Source organism: Arachis hypogaea, chromosome 16 (assembly GCF_003086295.3).
Source record: "Arachis hypogaea cultivar Tifrunner chromosome 16, arahy.Tifrunner.gnm2.J5K5, whole genome shotgun sequence".
Lineage (NCBI taxonomy): Eukaryota > Viridiplantae > Streptophyta > Magnoliopsida > Fabales > Fabaceae > Arachis > Arachis hypogaea.
In genome coordinates this window covers 17541940-17560441 of record NC_092051.1, presented here as the reverse complement: position 1 = coordinate 17560441, position 18502 = coordinate 17541940, and the positions used below count along the sequence as shown (strand labels likewise).

The following is an 18502-nucleotide window of genomic DNA, read 5'->3' as shown; positions in this document are numbered from 1 at the left end:
CAACAGTATTGTGTTAATTTAGTGAGAAACGTTAAATTAATTAGTTCTCTTTTAATAGTCTTGAGTTCGAGTTCATACATTAAAAGGAGACGGTTGCTAATGATTTTTCTTACTAAAAAAAATCAACTAAAATTTCCCTTATGTTTACCCTTCCTTTGATAAATTTAAGAGAAAGGTAAAAAACCAATAATTTTTCTCATCAATATTAGCCAACACTTTGAGCCTAATATTTTATAATTCAGTATTTGATTTTGGTAAAAAATAATAAACTTTGTTAGTCATGTAATATTACTTTAAAATCTAAAATACATGAGCATTTCACAAGGCTGTTGTGTTGAGTGTGATTATCATACAACTTCATAGAATGAAGTGTGCTTCATCGTAATTCCAAGCATGCAGAGCAACACAAGGAGTGACACCCTCAGGGTCAGTGACTTCAAAAGTCAACTCAATATGCATCACCTCTCCTGGGATCACTGAAATGTAGTTATCTGAATAATGAACTGGAAGAATTCTGGTGTCTTCCCCTTCCTTATTGTCCTTCTTTGAGGTATGAACAGAAAAATGAAGAAAGAAAGCAACACCAACGTCCTCCCCATTTATCTCATAAACTTTCAAACCATCACTTTTCCCAGCAAAACATCTCTGTAACCTCTTAAACCAACCAACTTCATGTTCCTTGTCAACCAAGGAATCTGCTGTTTCCAGTGAGTCCTTACCATCAACATAGCTGAGCCTACTTGTTGAACTTTTAGAGTATGGTTCTTTTGATGTGTTCTTCACTTGAATTTGAATTTTGTAAGTGGACCCTTCATTGGAAGTCTGGGATGTTATCCTGAGAGGTATTTTCTTCTTCCTATATGGCTCCAATAGCTTGTAATCTCCACCGGAAATATGTAACCAATAAAAGTTTCTAGAGATGGTTGTGTGATCTGACATGCTGTATAGTTTGAGAAGAAGAAATTAAACTGGTTCTGAATTTTTTGACTTCGGATAATCCATCTCAGAAATAGATGCAACCTTCTTTGGCAGCAAAGAGAGATTTTCAAGAATCTTATAGTATGAGCATGTTCCTTCCAGATTCCACACTGAAGCTTCCATAGCCACATTAGATAATTCTTTCAACGTAGTATTAACAACCTGTGTTGGGAAAAGATAAATTATAAAATCAATTGAAAGTTATCATATTTGTAAAATGACGTGTCTAATTTTATTCCTAATTCATATAACTGAGCTTCATTTCATACACAATTACCTCTATAGAATATGTAGCCAGATTAAGTTGTATGTGAATTGGCTCGGCAGCACATCGACAACCATAGAAGCCTGCGGTTTGGTCAAGGAGATGATCATAAAACTGACCTCTCAGACCCGTCCAAGGATTTTGCGTCTTCCAAATCAATACACCGGTATATTTGCTCCACATTCGAGAGCTCCATCCTTCGAGAAGAGCTCTATATTGTACGTAATTGACAAGTTGAGCCTGACAGGATAATAGAATAAAAATTTTACACCAGCTTCAATGAAAGAACAAAGGAAGGAAAATCAGGAATGGCCAAAGATATGAAGACTTCTCTTACCTTCAAACAAAAATCATCAAGATCTTTTGCATCACCATAAAGTTGAATTTGATCATGAACCTTGCTTGGTTTCGAATAAGGAATGTATTTATGGTACTCCCATATAGGGTTCGGAACTTCTTCTACATAACCATTGGAAAGTTTCTTAAACACTGGTATCTTCCATCCTTCTGGAGGCATTGTGGCTCTTATGGTAGATGCAACTGGCACTCCTACAGAGCCAACCTCTGGATTAAATCCATAATCATAATAATTATCCTTGAAGAAGTCTTCCGGATTTTGAATTTCATAAGGACCATCAGTGAAGTTCCCCTTTCCATTAGCAAACCCATCCCACAATGATCCTTCTATGTATATGCGTGTGCCATCAAGGTACTGACTGGGATCGGTCAGCTCTGGAGACAAGTGTCCTACAGATTTGTTAGTTTCATCTACAGCTTCAAACCAAGGATGAAGCCTCAGATCATTTTTCAAAGCAGTATTTATATCATCTGGTGGAGTTTGTTCATTTCCACCCACCCAGAGAGCAAGACTAGGATGATTTCTGAGAAGCTTCACCGTGTCTCTTGCACAAAACAAGAAAAGATCATGGTCTAGAGGTCCATTTGGATTTGATATTGGATCGCCACGTCCATCAACATCCCCAGTTATCCAGAACTCTTGCCATACCTGGAAGATTTAAACCAGAAGCATGACCATTTTCAAAACCAATGGTGGCATTGATGTAATATAAAAATAAACTATTAAGATACAGATACTGGGACGCAACAAAAGACCTCCAAAAGTACGCTCATAACAAAGTCATGTTCAACACAGACAATGAAGAGAACTACATAACACTGTTTTTAATAATGACAATTGAGTCATTCAAGTTTGTATGGGTTTGACAGAGCAGCATTATTCAATAAATATCTTCAAAAAATATAGCTTAAGGTAAAGGATGACAAGTAGATATATTAGCAATATGGCTTACCAGAAGGCCATAATAGTCACAATAATGATAAAACTCTGGCCTTTCTGCAAGTCCACCACCCCAGCAACGAATCATGTTTAAATTCATATCTGCATGAAATTTTATATCTGCATTATACCGCTTCTTAGAAAGCCTCAGTAGCCCATCAGACAATATCCAGTTTCCCCCTCGAATAAAAATTGGTTCTCCATTGACTTTAAACAACCTAAAAGATAAAAAACATGCAACAGACATATACAGAAACAGATTAAGATTGAATTAATTCTACTAAGAAAAAGGTACAGAATACCACATTGAAGAAACATCAAATAAGAAATTCATCATACCTCCCTCCAGTAGCATCATCAATATGGCTCTCAATTTTGCGGAACCCAAAGAGATGGCTCCATGAATCAGACTCACCATATTCTTTAACATCAATGTTAATGATAACATTGTACAAAGACTGCTTTCCCATTCCATTTGGCCACCATAAATTGGGCTTATAGAAGAAAAGCTGGGGAAGAAGATGCAGAAGAAAATAAGCTACAACAATGACTATGATCACTTTGACTACTTAAAAATCTTTATATACTCTCTTGCTGTCAGTTTTGTTTCTTTGGATCACACCATCAGTATAACCACTTCAGAGGAACATCAAGTAATAATTACAACTTATGAATCCCAATATCTTGGAAATTGCTAAACATCACCTCATCAAATATGTCCCCTCATACCTGAACCTTTTATTTCCTTTTCACAAACAAAGAAACACAGAGAACCACTTATTATTTATGGTATCTTGAACCTAAAAACTAGCAGCAGTATATCAAAGACTGTATGGTCATAATAGTCATTTAGGACTTCAGGTTCAGGATATGAAAGTTGATTTCAACAATTATAATAATAGGATTAGAGCAGTTTAAGAGTGAGAATAAGATACATCCACACAGTGGACTAAACTTTGTCAAAAGCAATTGAATGTTGTCACTGACCTCAGGAAATGTATACTGCACCCTTGAATTTGCTGGAACTGAGAGATATTGAGTTTCCACATGCTCCACTAGGCAAATGTTATCCTCAAGTTCCATGATCACTTGGATACTCAAAGAACACTCAGCAGTCCAGGAGCTCTTATTTTCCAACTCAGTAGTTGTGTGTAGATAAGCTCTTTCATAATTGTCAAAAAATGATGATATCAAGTGTGGATCAATTATTTTTACTGGCTGCACAAAACAAAGATACTGAAATCATCCTCCCAAGTAATGGTTAGAACTTAGAAGCACTATCAACTATCAAGAAGTAAACTCTAAAGAATGCTCAATCAAATTCATTAGCTGTATGGAAAAAGGTATCATAGCATTTCTCTAATTGTGAACTACAAAAAAACCAGTATATGACAGGACTAGCAGTTCTTTATATTTAACCATGAATACAGAAGGGAGAGGAAGGGCAATGCACCGAACCGAAAAGGACGATCAGGAGAAAAAAGGCTAACTTAAATGGTCTCAATGACAAATTCTCATGCATGAAAAGAATTTGGGATAGTGAACTAAAATATTTAATATAAGTATATAACTCACCCCAGTAACAGAAATGGAAACTTCATCCCATATTCCAGTATTCCTATCTCTGCAATCAAATTCAACACTAGCATTAGATAAAGATGCATTTTGTTTTACATGACCCACTCTGTAGTGCACATTCTCTTCAAATTTTAAGCAGTCAACATGTAATGCTCAAAATGCACTATATTTAAAAGAATGATGGTTTTTATATATTATTTGACATAATTAAGGGAAAATAAAAGGAAATACGTTGTCCATGGAACATTAATCAAGTAAGTGACCTTATTGGAGCTATCCAATCCCAGCCTTCCACATATTGTGTGGCAACATCCTTGCCTATCTGCAGAGCAACAAACGAGAATGACTTAGACACTCTACAATAATCAATCACTTCCTCTCTAACTCTCGTCAGGCTCTCAATTCCAAAGCCCTAACTGATTTAATAAGCTCTAAACCGTATCCTGACCTCGTGATCACCACCCTGTCCCCCTTCAGGAGGAATTCTCCCAGGATGATCGGGAGGGTGAACAAGAACAGCTAGAAGATTACTGCCATCAGGGTGAAGAATATCGGTGACATCAATTGCATGCCTTCGAAACATTCCTTTTGGCAATGTGATTTCGTGCCCATTCAAATACACATCAGCATAGTAATTGATTCCACGGAAGTTCAGATCGCAGTGTTGATTGATAGACTGCAAAGGATCCAGTAATTAGTTAACTTATGTCAATCCATGATCCATCAAAACAATAAAGAAACAAATATCAAATAAAGAACCACAACAACAGAGCATCAACGTACCAGCTTACAGTTAAAGGTGGTAAAAAACCAGAAGGTATAATAATCTCTTCCAGAATCAGCAATATCTACAATGTCTTCATTTTGAAGTCCATAAAAGGGATCAGGCACCACTTTGTTCTTCACTAAGGTCCCCAGAACACTGTCAATTCAATAGATAGTAAACTACCACAAAGACAAGAATGAAAGGAAATGCATGAATGGATAGTAATTAAAAGCTAATAATGCTGTGTTTGTCACAATCAAGAGAGAGAGAGAGAGATTACGTTCCAGGGACGAGAGCTTGCATCCATGGTGAAGTGGGGGAAGTAGGGGGGTGAGTAGTGGTGAGCTGGATTCCAGTGGATTGGACTTCGGTGGACCTGGCTGCCAGCCACCCGGAATCAAGCACCGTCTTGCGGTGTTGCTCCGCCATAGTCGCCGGAGTTGAGAATAATTAGATCCCTGAACCGACACGAGTCAGAGAAATGAGAACAGAAATTAGATCGCCACCGTCGAATTGGCCGGTTGGACCGGACCGGTAACCGGCTGGTTCGAATAAAACGACGCCGTTTTGTTTATTTGAAAAAAAAAAAAAACAAAAGCAGAACCATTCGTGAACCAACCCCCCCCCCCTCTTCTTCCCAACCGTTCGTGCACTCCCTAGAGAGTGGAGACCTCTGAAGCCAAGGAAAACCCTAGCCCTTCATCGCCGCCGCCGTCCCCGGGTCCTCAGCGCCGCCGCTGCTTCCTCTTCCCCGTGTCGTTTTCATCTTCGCTGGCACGTCGTTTACATCTTCCTCTTCCCCAGGTAGCTCGGCACGTCGTTTTCATCTTCGCTGGCTTCCCGGCACGGAACCCAGGTTAGTGGCCCTGCTTACAATTCTTCGCCTCCGCTTCTTCCTTTTAATTTCTGAATGTTCGGTCTTCTTCTTCGTTTGAAGTTCTGAAATTGTTGTTCAATTTTTGTTCCATTTTTCTTTTGTTTTGTAAATTGTAATTGTCTGCTGCTGATGGATCTGTCTTGTATTTGCTGGTTGTTGATGGCTGTACATTTTTTTTTTCAAATTTACTGATGGCTCCATGGCTCTGTTAGTCTGTTGCTTTCAATTCTTTGCTCTGTTACTGATGGCTCGATGGCTCTGTTAGTTGCTGATGGCTCTTAATTTTTTGTTCAAATTTACTGATGGCTTTGTTTGTAGTTGCTGGTTTTGCTGGGTGAAGGTTTAGTGTTTTGGAATGTTTTATAATGTGCTAATGTTTGTAATTGCTGGCTGAAGGTTTAGTGTTTTGTGATTATTGGTTAATGTTTTGGTTTAGTGTTCTCTCTTTTCCAGATTTCCCTTCTCCCTGTATTTCTGCATGTTGCTGAATTGGTAATCAATAAATTTGCCTTTTTGCTGTAAATCGGGACTTTACTAGGATTTGTTAAATTTGTTGCTGTAACTTGAATTTGTTGCTGAATTTGTTGCTTCCCAGTCACAGAATCAGAACAGAATGCTCAGTCAGTGCTTGATTGATTGGCTTTGCTTACTGATTGTATTTGATGATAAATTTTAAATCGATAACTTCTAAATTTTAAATTTGCACTGCCCATGTTACTGATTCACTGTTCTTTCAGTGCTTTTTGTTGTTGTTAATCATTGTTATGAGCTTTGTTGAAATTTGCACTGCCTATATTATTGAGTGTCCCTTCAGTGCTTTTTGCTGTTGTTAATCACTGTGGTGAACTTTGTTAAAATTTGCACTGCCTATTTTACTGATTCACGGATTCATCCCTCTCGTCATTATCATTGGCATGAACTCCGAACCAAAACCCCAACTCTCTGGATAAAATTGTAACGAAAGCTTATTGGGACTTTTTCTTCTACTTAAGGTATGAATCAGAATGATGAGGCCAAGTTGTGAATACACAAGTGTCAACGGACTATAATATATATTGAGTTTGTGACATTAGAAGGGTGTAATAATAACAATAATGGAGTCATGTTATTTGAATATTGAGGTTTAACATTTAAACTCTCAACTTCTCAGCCCTGTTTGATTCTTCATCTCAGGCAATTGAATCGAATCAACCAGGCCTTCCTTTTCTTTTTCTTTTAGTTGATTCTTAATTTTTCTAATATATGTAGCTTTCTGAATCAAGTGGATCAGATTATGTAGTTTTCTTGATTCGGGATATTTTTGGAGACGCATTAGAAGAGCTATTTTATTATTATGTTTGCTATAATAATATTCACATGTTCTGTATGCTTGTGATTGTTTCGGTGTTTACATTTTCTTTCCAAGTCACTTGCTGTGGTTGTTCTTTGAGTTAAGGCTTTGTATGTGTGTATGAGAATATGTGATAATGTTGAATGCCGTTGCATCTAATAGGAGTTCTTGGAGTACCCTAATCTTTGGTCCTTTATAATTTATTTATTATTTTATACTAAAACGGTTTTTTCGGTTGAACCACCAGTTGGACCGATTGGACCAATGAACTAGTGACTAAAGCGGTTTGATAACCGGTCCGGTTTTCAGAATCTTGACTTTGGTGAAATGGTGGTGGTTGCTGTGTTGCTTAAAAACTGATTTAAGCAAATCTTTTGTTGCTGAAAATATTTTTGGTTTTTTTTGCTAGAATTTTAAAAATGTCTTCATCTCAAACACCATCAGAAACGCCACAATCTCAAGAACAAGCATCATCAGCAAAGACTTGATATTAGATTATTAATGTTTGTAAAAATTTGCATTTTAAGTTTTAAGATATTATTTTAATTTTATTTATATAATTTTATATTTTTTTAATTATGACCGGATTAACCGGGTAAATCAGTGATCCACCGGTTGAACCAGTAATCCGGTGACCCGATCAAAGAAGAAGAAGAAGATTACAGTTTTTTTCAAATATTAAACCTCTCTTCCTTTCTTCTTTGCCATGCCCTTGCCTAGGCACATGCCCTATTCTTACCTATCTTACCAGAACCTCTACGAAACACTCAAGCATTGCTCCTCCCTCAAATCCCCACGCAACGCCCGCGTGCTCCACGGCCACCTCATCCTCTCCGGCTGGTATGCCTCCGTCTTCTTGTGCAACAGCCTCCTCCACGTCTATTCCAACTGCCACCTCACCGACGATGCCCTCCGCCTCTTCCACGAGTCCACCACTCACCGCAATGTCTTCACTTGGAATGCCATCATCCATGCGCTACTCTCTTCTGGTCGGGTCTCCCACGCACAACACCTGTTCGACGAAATGCCCCAACGAGACTCCGTCTCTTGGACAACCCTCATATCCGGCTACTCTCACAATGGCCTCCCAGCTCATAGCATCCAGACCTTCACTTCCATGCTCCGGGAATTCGAATTTCATAATGGTCAAACTCAGGACAAATTTGATCCTTTTTCGTTTACTTGTGTAATGAAGGCTTGTGGCTGCCTCGGATGCACTCCTTTCGCTCTTCAGTTGCATTCCCTTGTGGTCAAATTACGTTTAGGAGCCCATATCAGCATCCAAAACGCCCTTGTTGATATGTACATTAAAGGCGGAGCGATTGGGTTCGCGGAGAGTGTCTTCTTTGGCATTGAGGAGCCCAGTTTGTTCTGTTGGAACAGCATGATTTACGGTTATTCAAGGTTGTATGGAGCTTATAAGGCTCTTGATTTGTTTTCTCGGATGCCGGAACATGATTCTGTTTCATGGAACACTTTGATCTCAGTTTTCTCTCAGCACGGCCTTGGGGTCAAATGCCTTTTCTTGTTTTTAGAGATGTGTGATAGGGGGTTTAACCCGATTTTCATGACCTATGGTAGTGTACTCAGCGCGTGTGCCAGCATTGGTGATCTTGAATGGGGTGCACACTTGCATGCTCGGATTCTTCGCGTGGAGCATGGCTTAGATGCCTATTTGGGAAGTGGTTTGATAGATATGTATGCTAAGTGTGGACGCTTAGAATTGGCGAGGCGCGTGTTTGACTGCTTAGAGGAACGCAATGAAGTTTCTTGGACTTGCTTGATCACTGGTGTGGCTCAGTTTGGACTTGAAGAAGACGCTCTGGCATTGTTTAACCAAATGAGACAGGCTTCTGTTGTGTTGGATGATGTTACCCTTGCAACTGTTCTTGGGGTTTGTTCAGAACAAAATCATGCTGCTATTGGGGAGCTGCTTCATGGATATACAATCAAAAGTGGTATGGATTCTTATGTTCCTGTAGGGAATGCAATTATTACAATGTATTCAAAGTTTGGCGATTTTGAGAAAGCTTATCTTGCATTTAGATTGATGCCGCTTAGAGATACTATATCATGGACAGCCATGATCACTGCCTTCTCTCAGAATGGAGACATTTCCAGAGCTCGTGAATGTTTTGATTTAATGCCTGAGCGCAATGTCATCACTTGGAACTCAATGCTAAGCACATATGTTCAACATGGGTTATCGGAAGAAGGGCTGAAGTTGTATGTTCTGATGAGAAGAAGAGGAGTAGAACCAGACTGGATCTCTTTAGCTACTTCAATTAGGGCATGCGCTGACTTAGCTGTTGTAAAACTTGGGATGCAAATTCTATCGCATGCCATTAAGTTCGCCCTTATATCGGATGTTTCAGTTGCAAATAGTATTGTTACCATGTATTCAAGATGTGGGCAAATCAAAGAAGCACAGAAAGTTTTTGACTCAATATATGTGAAAAACCTTATTTCCTGGAATGCTATGATGGCAGCATATGCTCAAAATGGTTTAGGCAAGAAAGTAATTGAGACATTTGAGGATATGTTGAAGACCGAGTGCAAACCTGATCACATTAGTTATATTTCTGTTCTATCTGGCTGCAGCCACATGGGGCTTGTAGTAGAGGGTAAACATTACTTCAAATCCATGACTAAAGTTTTTGGTATTTCTCCTACAAATGAGCACTTTGTTTGTATAGTAGATATGCTTGGACGAGCAGGGATGCTAGACGAGGCTAAGGAAGTGATAGATGAAATGCCTTTTAAGCCGAATGCTACTGTTTGGGGGGCTCTACTTGGAGCCTGCCGAATCCATCATGAATCACATCTAGCAGAAACTGCCTTGAAGAACTTGGTGGAATTAAATCCTGAAGATTCTGGTAATTATGTCCTTCTAGCAAATATATATGCTGAATCTGGAGAGTTAGAAGGTGTTGCTAATATGAGAAAGCTAATGAAAGTGAAGGGAATTCGAAAGAGTCCAGGCTGTAGCTGGATAGAGGTTGATAACACGGTACATGTATTCACCGTAGATGACACCAATCATCCACAGATAAAGGAAATTTATATAAAACTGGAGGAGATGATGAAGAAGATAGAACATACAGGAAGATATATTAGTTCAGTTTCTTCTCCCCATAGGAGTCAGAAATACCATAGTGAAAAGCTTGCCTTCGCTTTTGGGTTACTGAGTTTGCCATCTTGGATGCCTTTATATGTGATGAAAAATCTCCGTGTCTGCCATGATTGTCACTCGGTAATAAAGCTATTGTCTTTTGTCACCTCAAGGGAACTTATCATGAGAGATGGATTTCGATTTCATCATTTTAAGGATGGGGTTTGCTCGTGTAAAGATTATTGGTAACATGTGGTACATATTATATATTTGCTCCCTCCCACATTTCTCTTGTTAATTTCTTCTTTCCTTCTCAACATTTATTATTATTGAAAAATCTTGCGATATATTGCATTTATGGAAATAATTTTCGCTTGTTCTACAGCACCACTGCATGTCTACATTGGTTTTGCATTTTGGTTTGATATTGAATTTAATTGGCCAGCAAGAGCACCAAGCAATTTTCATTAATCAACTCCTTACTGATAATCATCTAGTGCACACTAGTTGGAGGAGAGAAAGTGGACAAATCCTGACTCCTGTCCACTGCACCAGAGGATCCTCCAGCACATTGGGAGCAGGTGCGGTGTATGTATATATAACTATGTCCAATACTTGGTTATTGTTTTCATCTTTCCATGATGTGATACATTCAAGTCCATAAGTCCATTACTTATTAGCATGTGTGTAACTACTAACTAGTGTATGGCACACATCTTCAACCTGGTTTATTTTTTTAAAACAATCATTAGAGTTCTACAGTTGAAATGTTGAATGTCAGCTATAAGGTACTCAACTGATTTTTGTAAGATCAAAGTATCCTAAACAAAAAAGTTGTTTTCTAATGGAATCAAGTTAATGTCATTTGGTGAGCAAAATTAATAATGTATGGACAATTTTTTACTGTGCAGTCTATGGACCAGTTTGATGTCGCTAGTCTAGTAATCTTCCAAAAACTAAATTTATTTTCTGAAAGTTGTGGGAACTAAAATGCGGATTTACTTCATTACAGTAATAGGCGTCCTTTTTTCAGTTTCATAATTTTGAGTAATGAGTGTACCTGAAGACGGGAACTAGGTTCAATCAATGTTTGGAATAATTTTACCAAAGAAACCGTGAAGCTAAGTCAGGCAGGGAACCTGACTGTTTATTTCCATTTATTTCCTTTTTTTATTTAACCTAGTTTTATATTATTTGTGGTTATTTTGATGCTGGAATGTAATGCACAAAGTTGCTTTTTAAGTTCCGGTACTACTTTGATGTCACTATGTTATTAATCTCTTTTGCAGGCATTCATATACTATTATGATCCCCATAGAGCTGGAACAAGATCCAGTAATTGAAGGTTCAGTGTCATTAAAAGAAAGAAGGTGCTCGGTTCATTCATGGATATTCAATTCACGTTGAGTTTATGTGAGGTGAGATAGAGAACAATGTGTAGCATAATCATACTTAACTTTTTTGTGTCTGCTGCAACGCTGACAAAAGGAGTTCAGCTGTTAGTAATAATATACTATGTCATAAGATTACATCATTTTTATAATCCGGAAGAGTATAAAATTGGATTACTCACGAGAACAAACTTTAATAGTCATTACTCACAAATTGATTTTAATTCAACATGATACTTTTAAGCAATAGTATATAAAATTTTCCATCTGAAGCTTTATTGTCACTCCACTTTCACCCACCATTAGGCTGCGTTTGCTTCTGACAATAGGACAAGAAAGAGACACAAAAATTAGTATTATTATATTTTATTTGATGATAAATTAAAATAAATTATGAAAATTTAATTTATTCTTATTTTTTTTCATTAAAAAAATTTGGATAAAAAAAATATAAGTATAAAAAATTAACAAGAATAATAAAAGAAAAAATAAAAAGTAAGTTGTGTTTCTTGTTAGTAGTGTCTTTGTATCTTGTTTCAGTGTCTTGCGTGCCTTTAAACAATCTTAACTATGTCAGGTGGATATATATATATATATATAAAGATAAAAAAGCAATGGATGCATTGCACTCACACTAAACCCAAATACATTCAAATACTTATTGATAACAAAATGTATCTAGATATGATATACATTCAAATACATTGATTTATCAATATACCAAACCAAACAACCTTAAAAAAAAATAATAACTTCACATAAACTTCATCCCCAGCAAACCAAACTCCCCAAAACACAAGCTTCAAATGAGGATGATTTTCACTACCCCATTTTCACAAACACAAATGGTCATAAAAAACATAATAGGGGGTGTTTGAGCTGAGACCATATACTAATATTTATATTAATGATGTCGTTGTTAACATGAGAATGAGAATGAGAATCTCATGGTCCTTATAAGTTGTCGGAGGAAACAAAGAATCCAAAAGAGAACAAAGAACCTGCAAAAAGTGCAGATCTTTGTTTTTTCTCTTCTCATAAAGAGGAAAAGGGTGGCTTGTGGTAGAAGTAGCATAGGGGATTGGGATCAAAGTAGGAATGAGTTAAAAGCCATCATCAATTTGCAACACAAGATTTAATCCAAAGTTAAGGCAATGAAACTAAACTAACTTTAATCACAAGTTCCTAAACATTCAAATTATCAGCTTAAAACTAACTTTAAAAAAAAGAGCCATGACAAAGGCATATAGTTTCTTCTTATTTTGGCTACACCAAAAATGAGAAACAGAGATTGCTGCAGGCAAATATGTTAGCTTCTTTTGAATGAACATGTTCAAAAGGCAAAGGTTGCAAACTTGGTGCCTGATAAGCATTACAAATCTGATTGCACATAGCTTTCACTTGTGATTTGGAATTTGGTGAAACTCCCTAACAAATAAATATATAAAAATGACCAGAAAACAACTCAGGGACCCATTAAAAGCCGAAGAAACATTACCATAAAAAAAAGAGTTAAGATAATGCTGTTTTTGACTTGGGTGTGACTGAATCAAACCAAAAATAAAGAGGATTATGCTTCTGAGTTAGGTTTTGTCTTGAAGTACCTGATTGTGTACAATTCTTTGAGAAGAGCTAAACAAATAGAACTCAACAACTCATTAAACAAGGAGATAATTTAGTATTTGATTGTATCTGAGCCGTATATGACCTCCTAAGATTCTAATACACAAATCATTCTGTCAGCTTAGAGTACTCATAATTTAGTTCCAACGTGCTTGCCCTCTGGAATTTTTTATTTTTAAATTATAATTTTTTAGTTTCACAAATTGATGAACAAACTAGCTCTAATATGTATATGCATGCGTGAGAATGGTAAATAAATTCTAAAGAGACAAGAAAAGAGGGGTTAAGGGAAGGATGAGGATTAACACAAGAATCTAAAGCAGCAATATTCAACCAAATTACAGAGACTAACCTTACGGCGACGCTCTCTGGAACGAGGAAGACGGCAACGCGCTCTAGAACGAGGAAAACGGTAACGGTCTCTGACGCATGTTCTCCGCGGTTGGGTGAGGCGCGCGCGAAAGACGCGGTGACCTTGACAGGTCGCCGTGAAGGAAGCTTCTTTGTCTTCTTTATCAGGAGAAGAGGCTATTGAAAAGACGAGAAGGAGATACAAGCACCGAGAAGAGATATGAAGGTTGGGTGAAAAACCTAGCAGAATAAATAATAAAGTGATTTTTTTTAGTATTTTTTAGATTTGTTTAATTTTTTTGGTATGAATGATTGATTAGGGTTTATGGAGAGATAAATAATTTTATTAAATGTGTTTTTGTTTTTGTTTTTTAGATTAGTTAAATTTTGAAACAATAAAATTAAACAATTTGATTAATCTAAAAGGGTAATTTTTGTCTAACATATAAAAAAAAGGGTATTTAAGTCTTTTAAAAAATTAAATAAAAAAATATTTTTTATTTTTATTAAATTATAAAGATATTTTAATAAAAGTAGTGATATAATATATATATTTTAAAAAAAATTAGGTGCTGATGTAAAAAATAAATTCCACGTGGCTTGTTGTCATTTGTCTTTTGAGATGGAATTGACGAACAACTAATACCATTAATAGTGTTTATGAATGACGAACACTACTTGAAAATGGCTATTCTGTTCGGAACTGAGAAGTTCTAAATGTTCCTGAAAATTCTTGCTCCATTGGACCATCTGTATCTACATGCATTAAGATCCCGATTTATGGATCTCTTGGTTCGAAAAATCAAAATCCGTATGCAATCCGCAAAAGATGCCTGTACAGTTGTTCGATTCTATCTTTTTCCTCTCTCTCGCCTAATCGTGCGGCAGAGAGGAAACCAGTATTTTGTTATATCATTAGGGTAATGATCCATCAAACCGCTAGTTCTTTTTATGAAGCACAAAAGGGAGATTTATCCTGGAAGCATAAGAACTACTAAAGCTGCGCCCTGTCAAGGTGGAAGCTGCGGGTTCGAGCCCTGTCAGTCCCGAATGAATAAAAAAAAAAGACACCAATTTATATGTGAAAGAGAATCCTAATAACAAAAAATATCATTTCTAAGAGGGATCTCCTCTTTTTTGTTTCGTGGGAACCCTTATCTAATTTGAAATTAAAAAGTAAAAAAAAAAAAAAACAGAATTTTTGATTGCATCAAAAATGACATCTTTTGAATTTGGTATGGATAAAAGATCTTCCTTTTTAAATTCATTAACAAATCCAATTTTTACTCCATCCGACTAGTTCCGGGTTCGAGTCCCGGGCAACCTATATATATATATTAATTATAAAATCTATAAGAAAATACATCAAAGTTATATTTATATAACGGTATATGTATATACCATAGTGAATTCATAATCATTTTTATTCTTTGTTTATTTTATTAGAGTGGGGTAAAAAAAGCCAATTTAGAATCAATCTAGATGAATAAAAGTCGTAAGAAGAATAGAATGTTTGGCTGATAAATAACTCACTTCTTAGTCTTCGACCCCTCAATCACTACGAACGCTCTCGATCAGTGCAATGGGATGTGTCTATTTATCTATTTCTTGACTCGAAATGGGAGCAGGTTTGAAAAAGGATCTTAGAGTGTCTAGGGTGGGGCCAGGAGGGTCTCTTAACGCCGAGGGCCAATCTCCGTCTGGCCCGAGGAAACCTTTGCACGCCTCCGTTACCTTTTGGGAGGCCTACGCCCCAAAGAAACTGTCTACCTGAGACTGTCCCTTGGCCTGTAGGTCCTGGCACAAGGTTAGAATTCTAGCTCTTCCAGAGTGGTATCTCACTGATGGCTCGGGCCCCCCGGAAGGAGGCCTTATTCGCCCTCCACCTAAGCTGCGCATGAAAAGCCCAAAGTTCATCCCAAGGAACAGTGAAGCTTCATAAGGTCTTTCTGTCCAGGTGGAGGTAGTCCGCATCTTCACAGACATGTCTATTTCACCGAGCCTCTCTCCGAGACAGTACCCAGATCGTTACGCCTCCTGCGAACAGTAACTATAATTAAAAAAAAAAAGGGAATATCAATGCATCCGGAAAAAACGATTGACTTCGATCAATAGACCCGCTAAAGCTCCGAATCATAGAGTACTTACCACTGGTGCCACGGAGAGATATGTTTTAAGATCTCGCATTTTTAATCCTCCCTTTTTCTTAGTCCATTCCCATTTTGGGCGGAACAGATCTACTAATTCTTTGATTCCAGTTAGTAAGATAAGAGGGGTCGGATCTTGAACTAAGAAATAGATTCTAGAAGCTAAAAAAGGGTATCCTGAGCAATTTCAATAATCGGGTTCATTGATATTCCTGGTATAGTAGATGCTATCACACATACAATCATACTCAATTCGATGGAATTGTTTGATCTTAAAGGGGACCCTCTATAATTTCGTATGTGAGGAGTTATTTCTTGGTTTCGTCCAGCCTCTATACGAAATGCTGACATAAATGGAAGAGGATTCTAATACCATTTACTAACATTACTGAAAACATTGCTAAAATGCTTTTACAAGAGGGTTTTATTGAAAACGTGAGAAAACATAGGGAAGGGGGATATCTTTTTTTAGTTTTAACTCTACCATATAGAAGAAATAGAAAAGGATCTGGATGCTTCTGATCAATAGAACAGTAAGAGAGGGGAATCAAACTTATGATGAGCATCTATTTGAGTCCATCATTTCTAAGATCTAATTCCAGTTTATTCTTACGTAGTAGAAAGGCCTTACAATCTGAAGTTTTACGCTTAGGGGAAGAATTTTTCTTGGTGGATGCAGGACCTGGGACAAAAAAAAAGACTATTTCCTAAATTTGTTAAGTTAATGATGGCCTTCCATGGATTCACCTATATAAGCCGAAGCTAAAGTAGCAAAAATAACCCATAGTTATGGTTATACACCTGAGTCCATTAGTATGGAACATTCTCTTTTTCAAGTGAAATCCCCTAGTATATGAAAGAGTAAAAAAGTGCTTTCGTTGTTGTGGAATAAAAAGTCTTCGTATCTTAATGCATGTATTTAATTTATTCGGAGCTATTAGAGCGGGATCCACTTTTTGGAGAATATGAGTCGAAGCAATAACAAGAATATTTCTAGTGGAACATCTTTCACAATCCCTGGAGAGATAGTTCACTAATAGACTGGGGGATAAGTAATTCGACTCATTCACATCCAAACACGAATAAATTCTGAATTTTTTTAGGATATTTATTCCAATTGACTATTTCATCGAAAACTTACAGTAACTTGCCAAACAAAAGCTAAAAGAAAAAAGAGTAAGGGTATTACTGGCATAATATCTACAATTAGATTCAAAAAAGCATAGGTTTCGGGTAATTTTGCCAATAAAAAACTACTTGAATAAAGAGCGGAGTTAATATGAATACAGACCAAGCTTAGTGGTGTATTCTAACTGCCTATAAAACAGCATAGAATTGAACCACTATTTTTTCATAGTTTTTCCTCTTACCATTAAAATACAATAGATGAATATCATTTTTTGGTAGCATCCGATTTGTAACTACTCGTATTAGCTCACCCAATAATAAGTGCTTAAAACAAAGCTCTGCCCTTTGGCACGATCATAGACGCAAGCAACCTCATCAACGGGATCGCCCGACAACGAACTCTTTGCATGCATAAACGGGCATTAGAATGGACTTAATTCTTGAATATTTAGATAATAAAAAAAACATTTAGACAGTTATGAATTCCATTGAATTTCCCTTACTTGATCGAACAACCCAAAATTTAGTTATTTCAACTACATTAAACGATCTTTCAAATTGGTCAAGACTATCCAATTTATGGCCGCTTCTCTATGGTACCAGTTGTTGCTTCATTGAATTTGCTTCATTAATAGGAAATATGGTTCCTGGCACATGATGAATTTGTATGAGTATCTTTTATCCATAATCTATATTCATTAAAATGAAATAGGAATATGAATTGTGAATAATAGATACGTATTCTTTGGACAAATACGTCCATAATGACTAGGATGGATATCTCGTATCCAAAAACTAGCAGTTCGCCCCGTCACCCCTCCGGGGCCCAAATAACTCAATTTTCTACCATGAACTATTTGGGTCAATGGATTGGTTCGATCCAGAACTTGAGATAATGGATGTAATCCAAAAAAAGATTCAAAAGTAGTTGTTGGTGGAGTTGAAGTCACCAAATTCTGAGGAGTCGGAAATTTTTTTATTTATCCTAACTTACGTATCTTCTAATAAAAATTTATTAAAGTCCGGTTGCGAGGTCGAAATATTAACTATGAATCATAGTTCTTTTTATGAATGTCAACTAAGTATCGTAAGTAAATTGCTCCCGATTGTTCAATCATTTGATAACCAGAGTTATTCTTTGATAAAGGATCACTATAAGTCAGACTCAATAGAATTTGATCAATCCTTTTTTCTGTCGTTAAGGTAGAGAACTGAACCAAGAATTCTCTTTCTTTATCATCAAAAAAATCATCACAAACCTCTGTTTTTTATTATCTTCTGTTTTTTATTATCTATTGCAATCTCTGGATTATTATCTAATTTTCAATCCATATATTTATATAATGATTTTTCAACCTTCCATATTTCTATATAGAAATAGAAAGAGATAGACTAGAAACCAGTATGGGTAATCAAGAACTTCTTATTCTTAACTCATGGGTTCGAGAATTCCTATATAACTTAAGTGACACAATAAAAGTTTTTTCCATTCTTTTATTAACAGATTTATGTATAGGATTCCATTCGACCCATGGGTGGGAACTAATGATTGGTTCTCTCTATAAAGATTTTAGATTTGCTCAGAATGATCAAATTTGGTCCCGAGGGACGGAGGAGGCTAGGTTAGCCGAAAGATGGTTATCGGTTCAAGGACGCAAG

At 36.7% G+C, this 18502-nt stretch overlaps 2 protein-coding genes and 1 long non-coding RNA gene across 9 annotated transcripts; 1 reads left to right on the top strand and 2 right to left on the bottom strand.

The window, feature by feature from the left end:
• Positions 1 to 262: 262 nt before the first annotated feature.
• On the bottom strand, positions 263 to 5403 carry LOC112758151 (mannosylglycoprotein endo-beta-mannosidase-like). Its single transcript, XM_072219921.1, has 11 exons — positions 5165 to 5403; positions 4902 to 5040; positions 4567 to 4794; positions 4382 to 4440; positions 4116 to 4164; positions 3528 to 3758; positions 2880 to 3049; positions 2554 to 2758; positions 1581 to 2249; positions 1256 to 1483; positions 263 to 1140 (listed from the first exon to the last, which is right to left on the bottom strand). Exons 1-11 carry the CDS (start codon positions 5311 to 5313, stop codon positions 964 to 966), a joined length of 2304 nt encoding a protein of 767 aa, XP_072076022.1. The 5' UTR covers positions 5314 to 5403; the 3' UTR covers positions 263 to 963.
• Positions 5404 to 5489: 86 nt separating this feature from the next.
• Positions 5490 to 11785, top strand: LOC112758152 (pentatricopeptide repeat-containing protein At2g13600). Of its 7 annotated transcripts, none has more exons than XM_029293964.2 (4): positions 5490 to 5740; positions 7812 to 10448; positions 10589 to 10784; positions 11493 to 11785. In XM_029293964.2, the coding sequence occupies exons 2-3, from the start codon at positions 7816 to 7818 to the stop codon at positions 10626 to 10628; spliced, it is 2673 nt and encodes an 890-aa protein (XP_029149797.1). In that variant the 5' UTR covers positions 5490 to 5740; positions 7812 to 7815; the 3' UTR covers positions 10629 to 10784; positions 11493 to 11785. The 7 variants fall into 7 exon arrangements, with proteins under 7 accessions (XP_029149797.1, XP_072076021.1, XP_072076020.1 ...); XM_072219920.1 differs by having other exon boundaries at positions 7812 to 10458; positions 10649 to 10784; XM_072219919.1 differs by having other exon boundaries at positions 7812 to 10458.
• Positions 11642 to 13876, bottom strand: LOC112758153 (uncharacterized). The gene is made up of 2 exons (XR_003179517.3): positions 13570 to 13876; positions 11642 to 11913 (listed from the first exon to the last, which is right to left on the bottom strand). It is a non-coding gene; the product is annotated as an uncharacterized lncRNA (long non-coding RNA).
• Between the last annotated feature and the right edge of the window lie 4626 nt (positions 13877 to 18502).

Excerpts from the sequence above, each read along its gene's own strand:
- LOC112758151 (XM_072219921.1), bottom strand. The coding sequence starts at position 5,313 with ATGGCGGAGCAACACCGCAAGACGGTGCTTGATTCCGGGTGGCTGGCA. Across the intron at positions 3,759-4,115 it reads TTTCCATTTCTGTTACTGGG|CCAGTAAAAATAATTGATCC; the intron begins GTGAGTTATATA and ends TGTTTTGTGCAG. Across the intron at positions 2,250-2,553 it reads GTGACTATTATGGCCTTCTG|GTATGGCAAGAGTTCTGGAT; the intron begins GTAAGCCATATT and ends TAAATCTTCCAG.
- LOC112758152 (XM_029293963.2), top strand. The coding sequence starts at position 7,798 with ATGCCCTTGCCTAGGCACATGCCCTATTCTTACCTATCTTACCAGAAC. Across the intron at positions 10,449-10,588 it reads TGCTCGTGTAAAGATTATTG|CACCACTGCATGTCTACATT; the intron begins GTAACATGTGGT and ends CTTGTTCTACAG.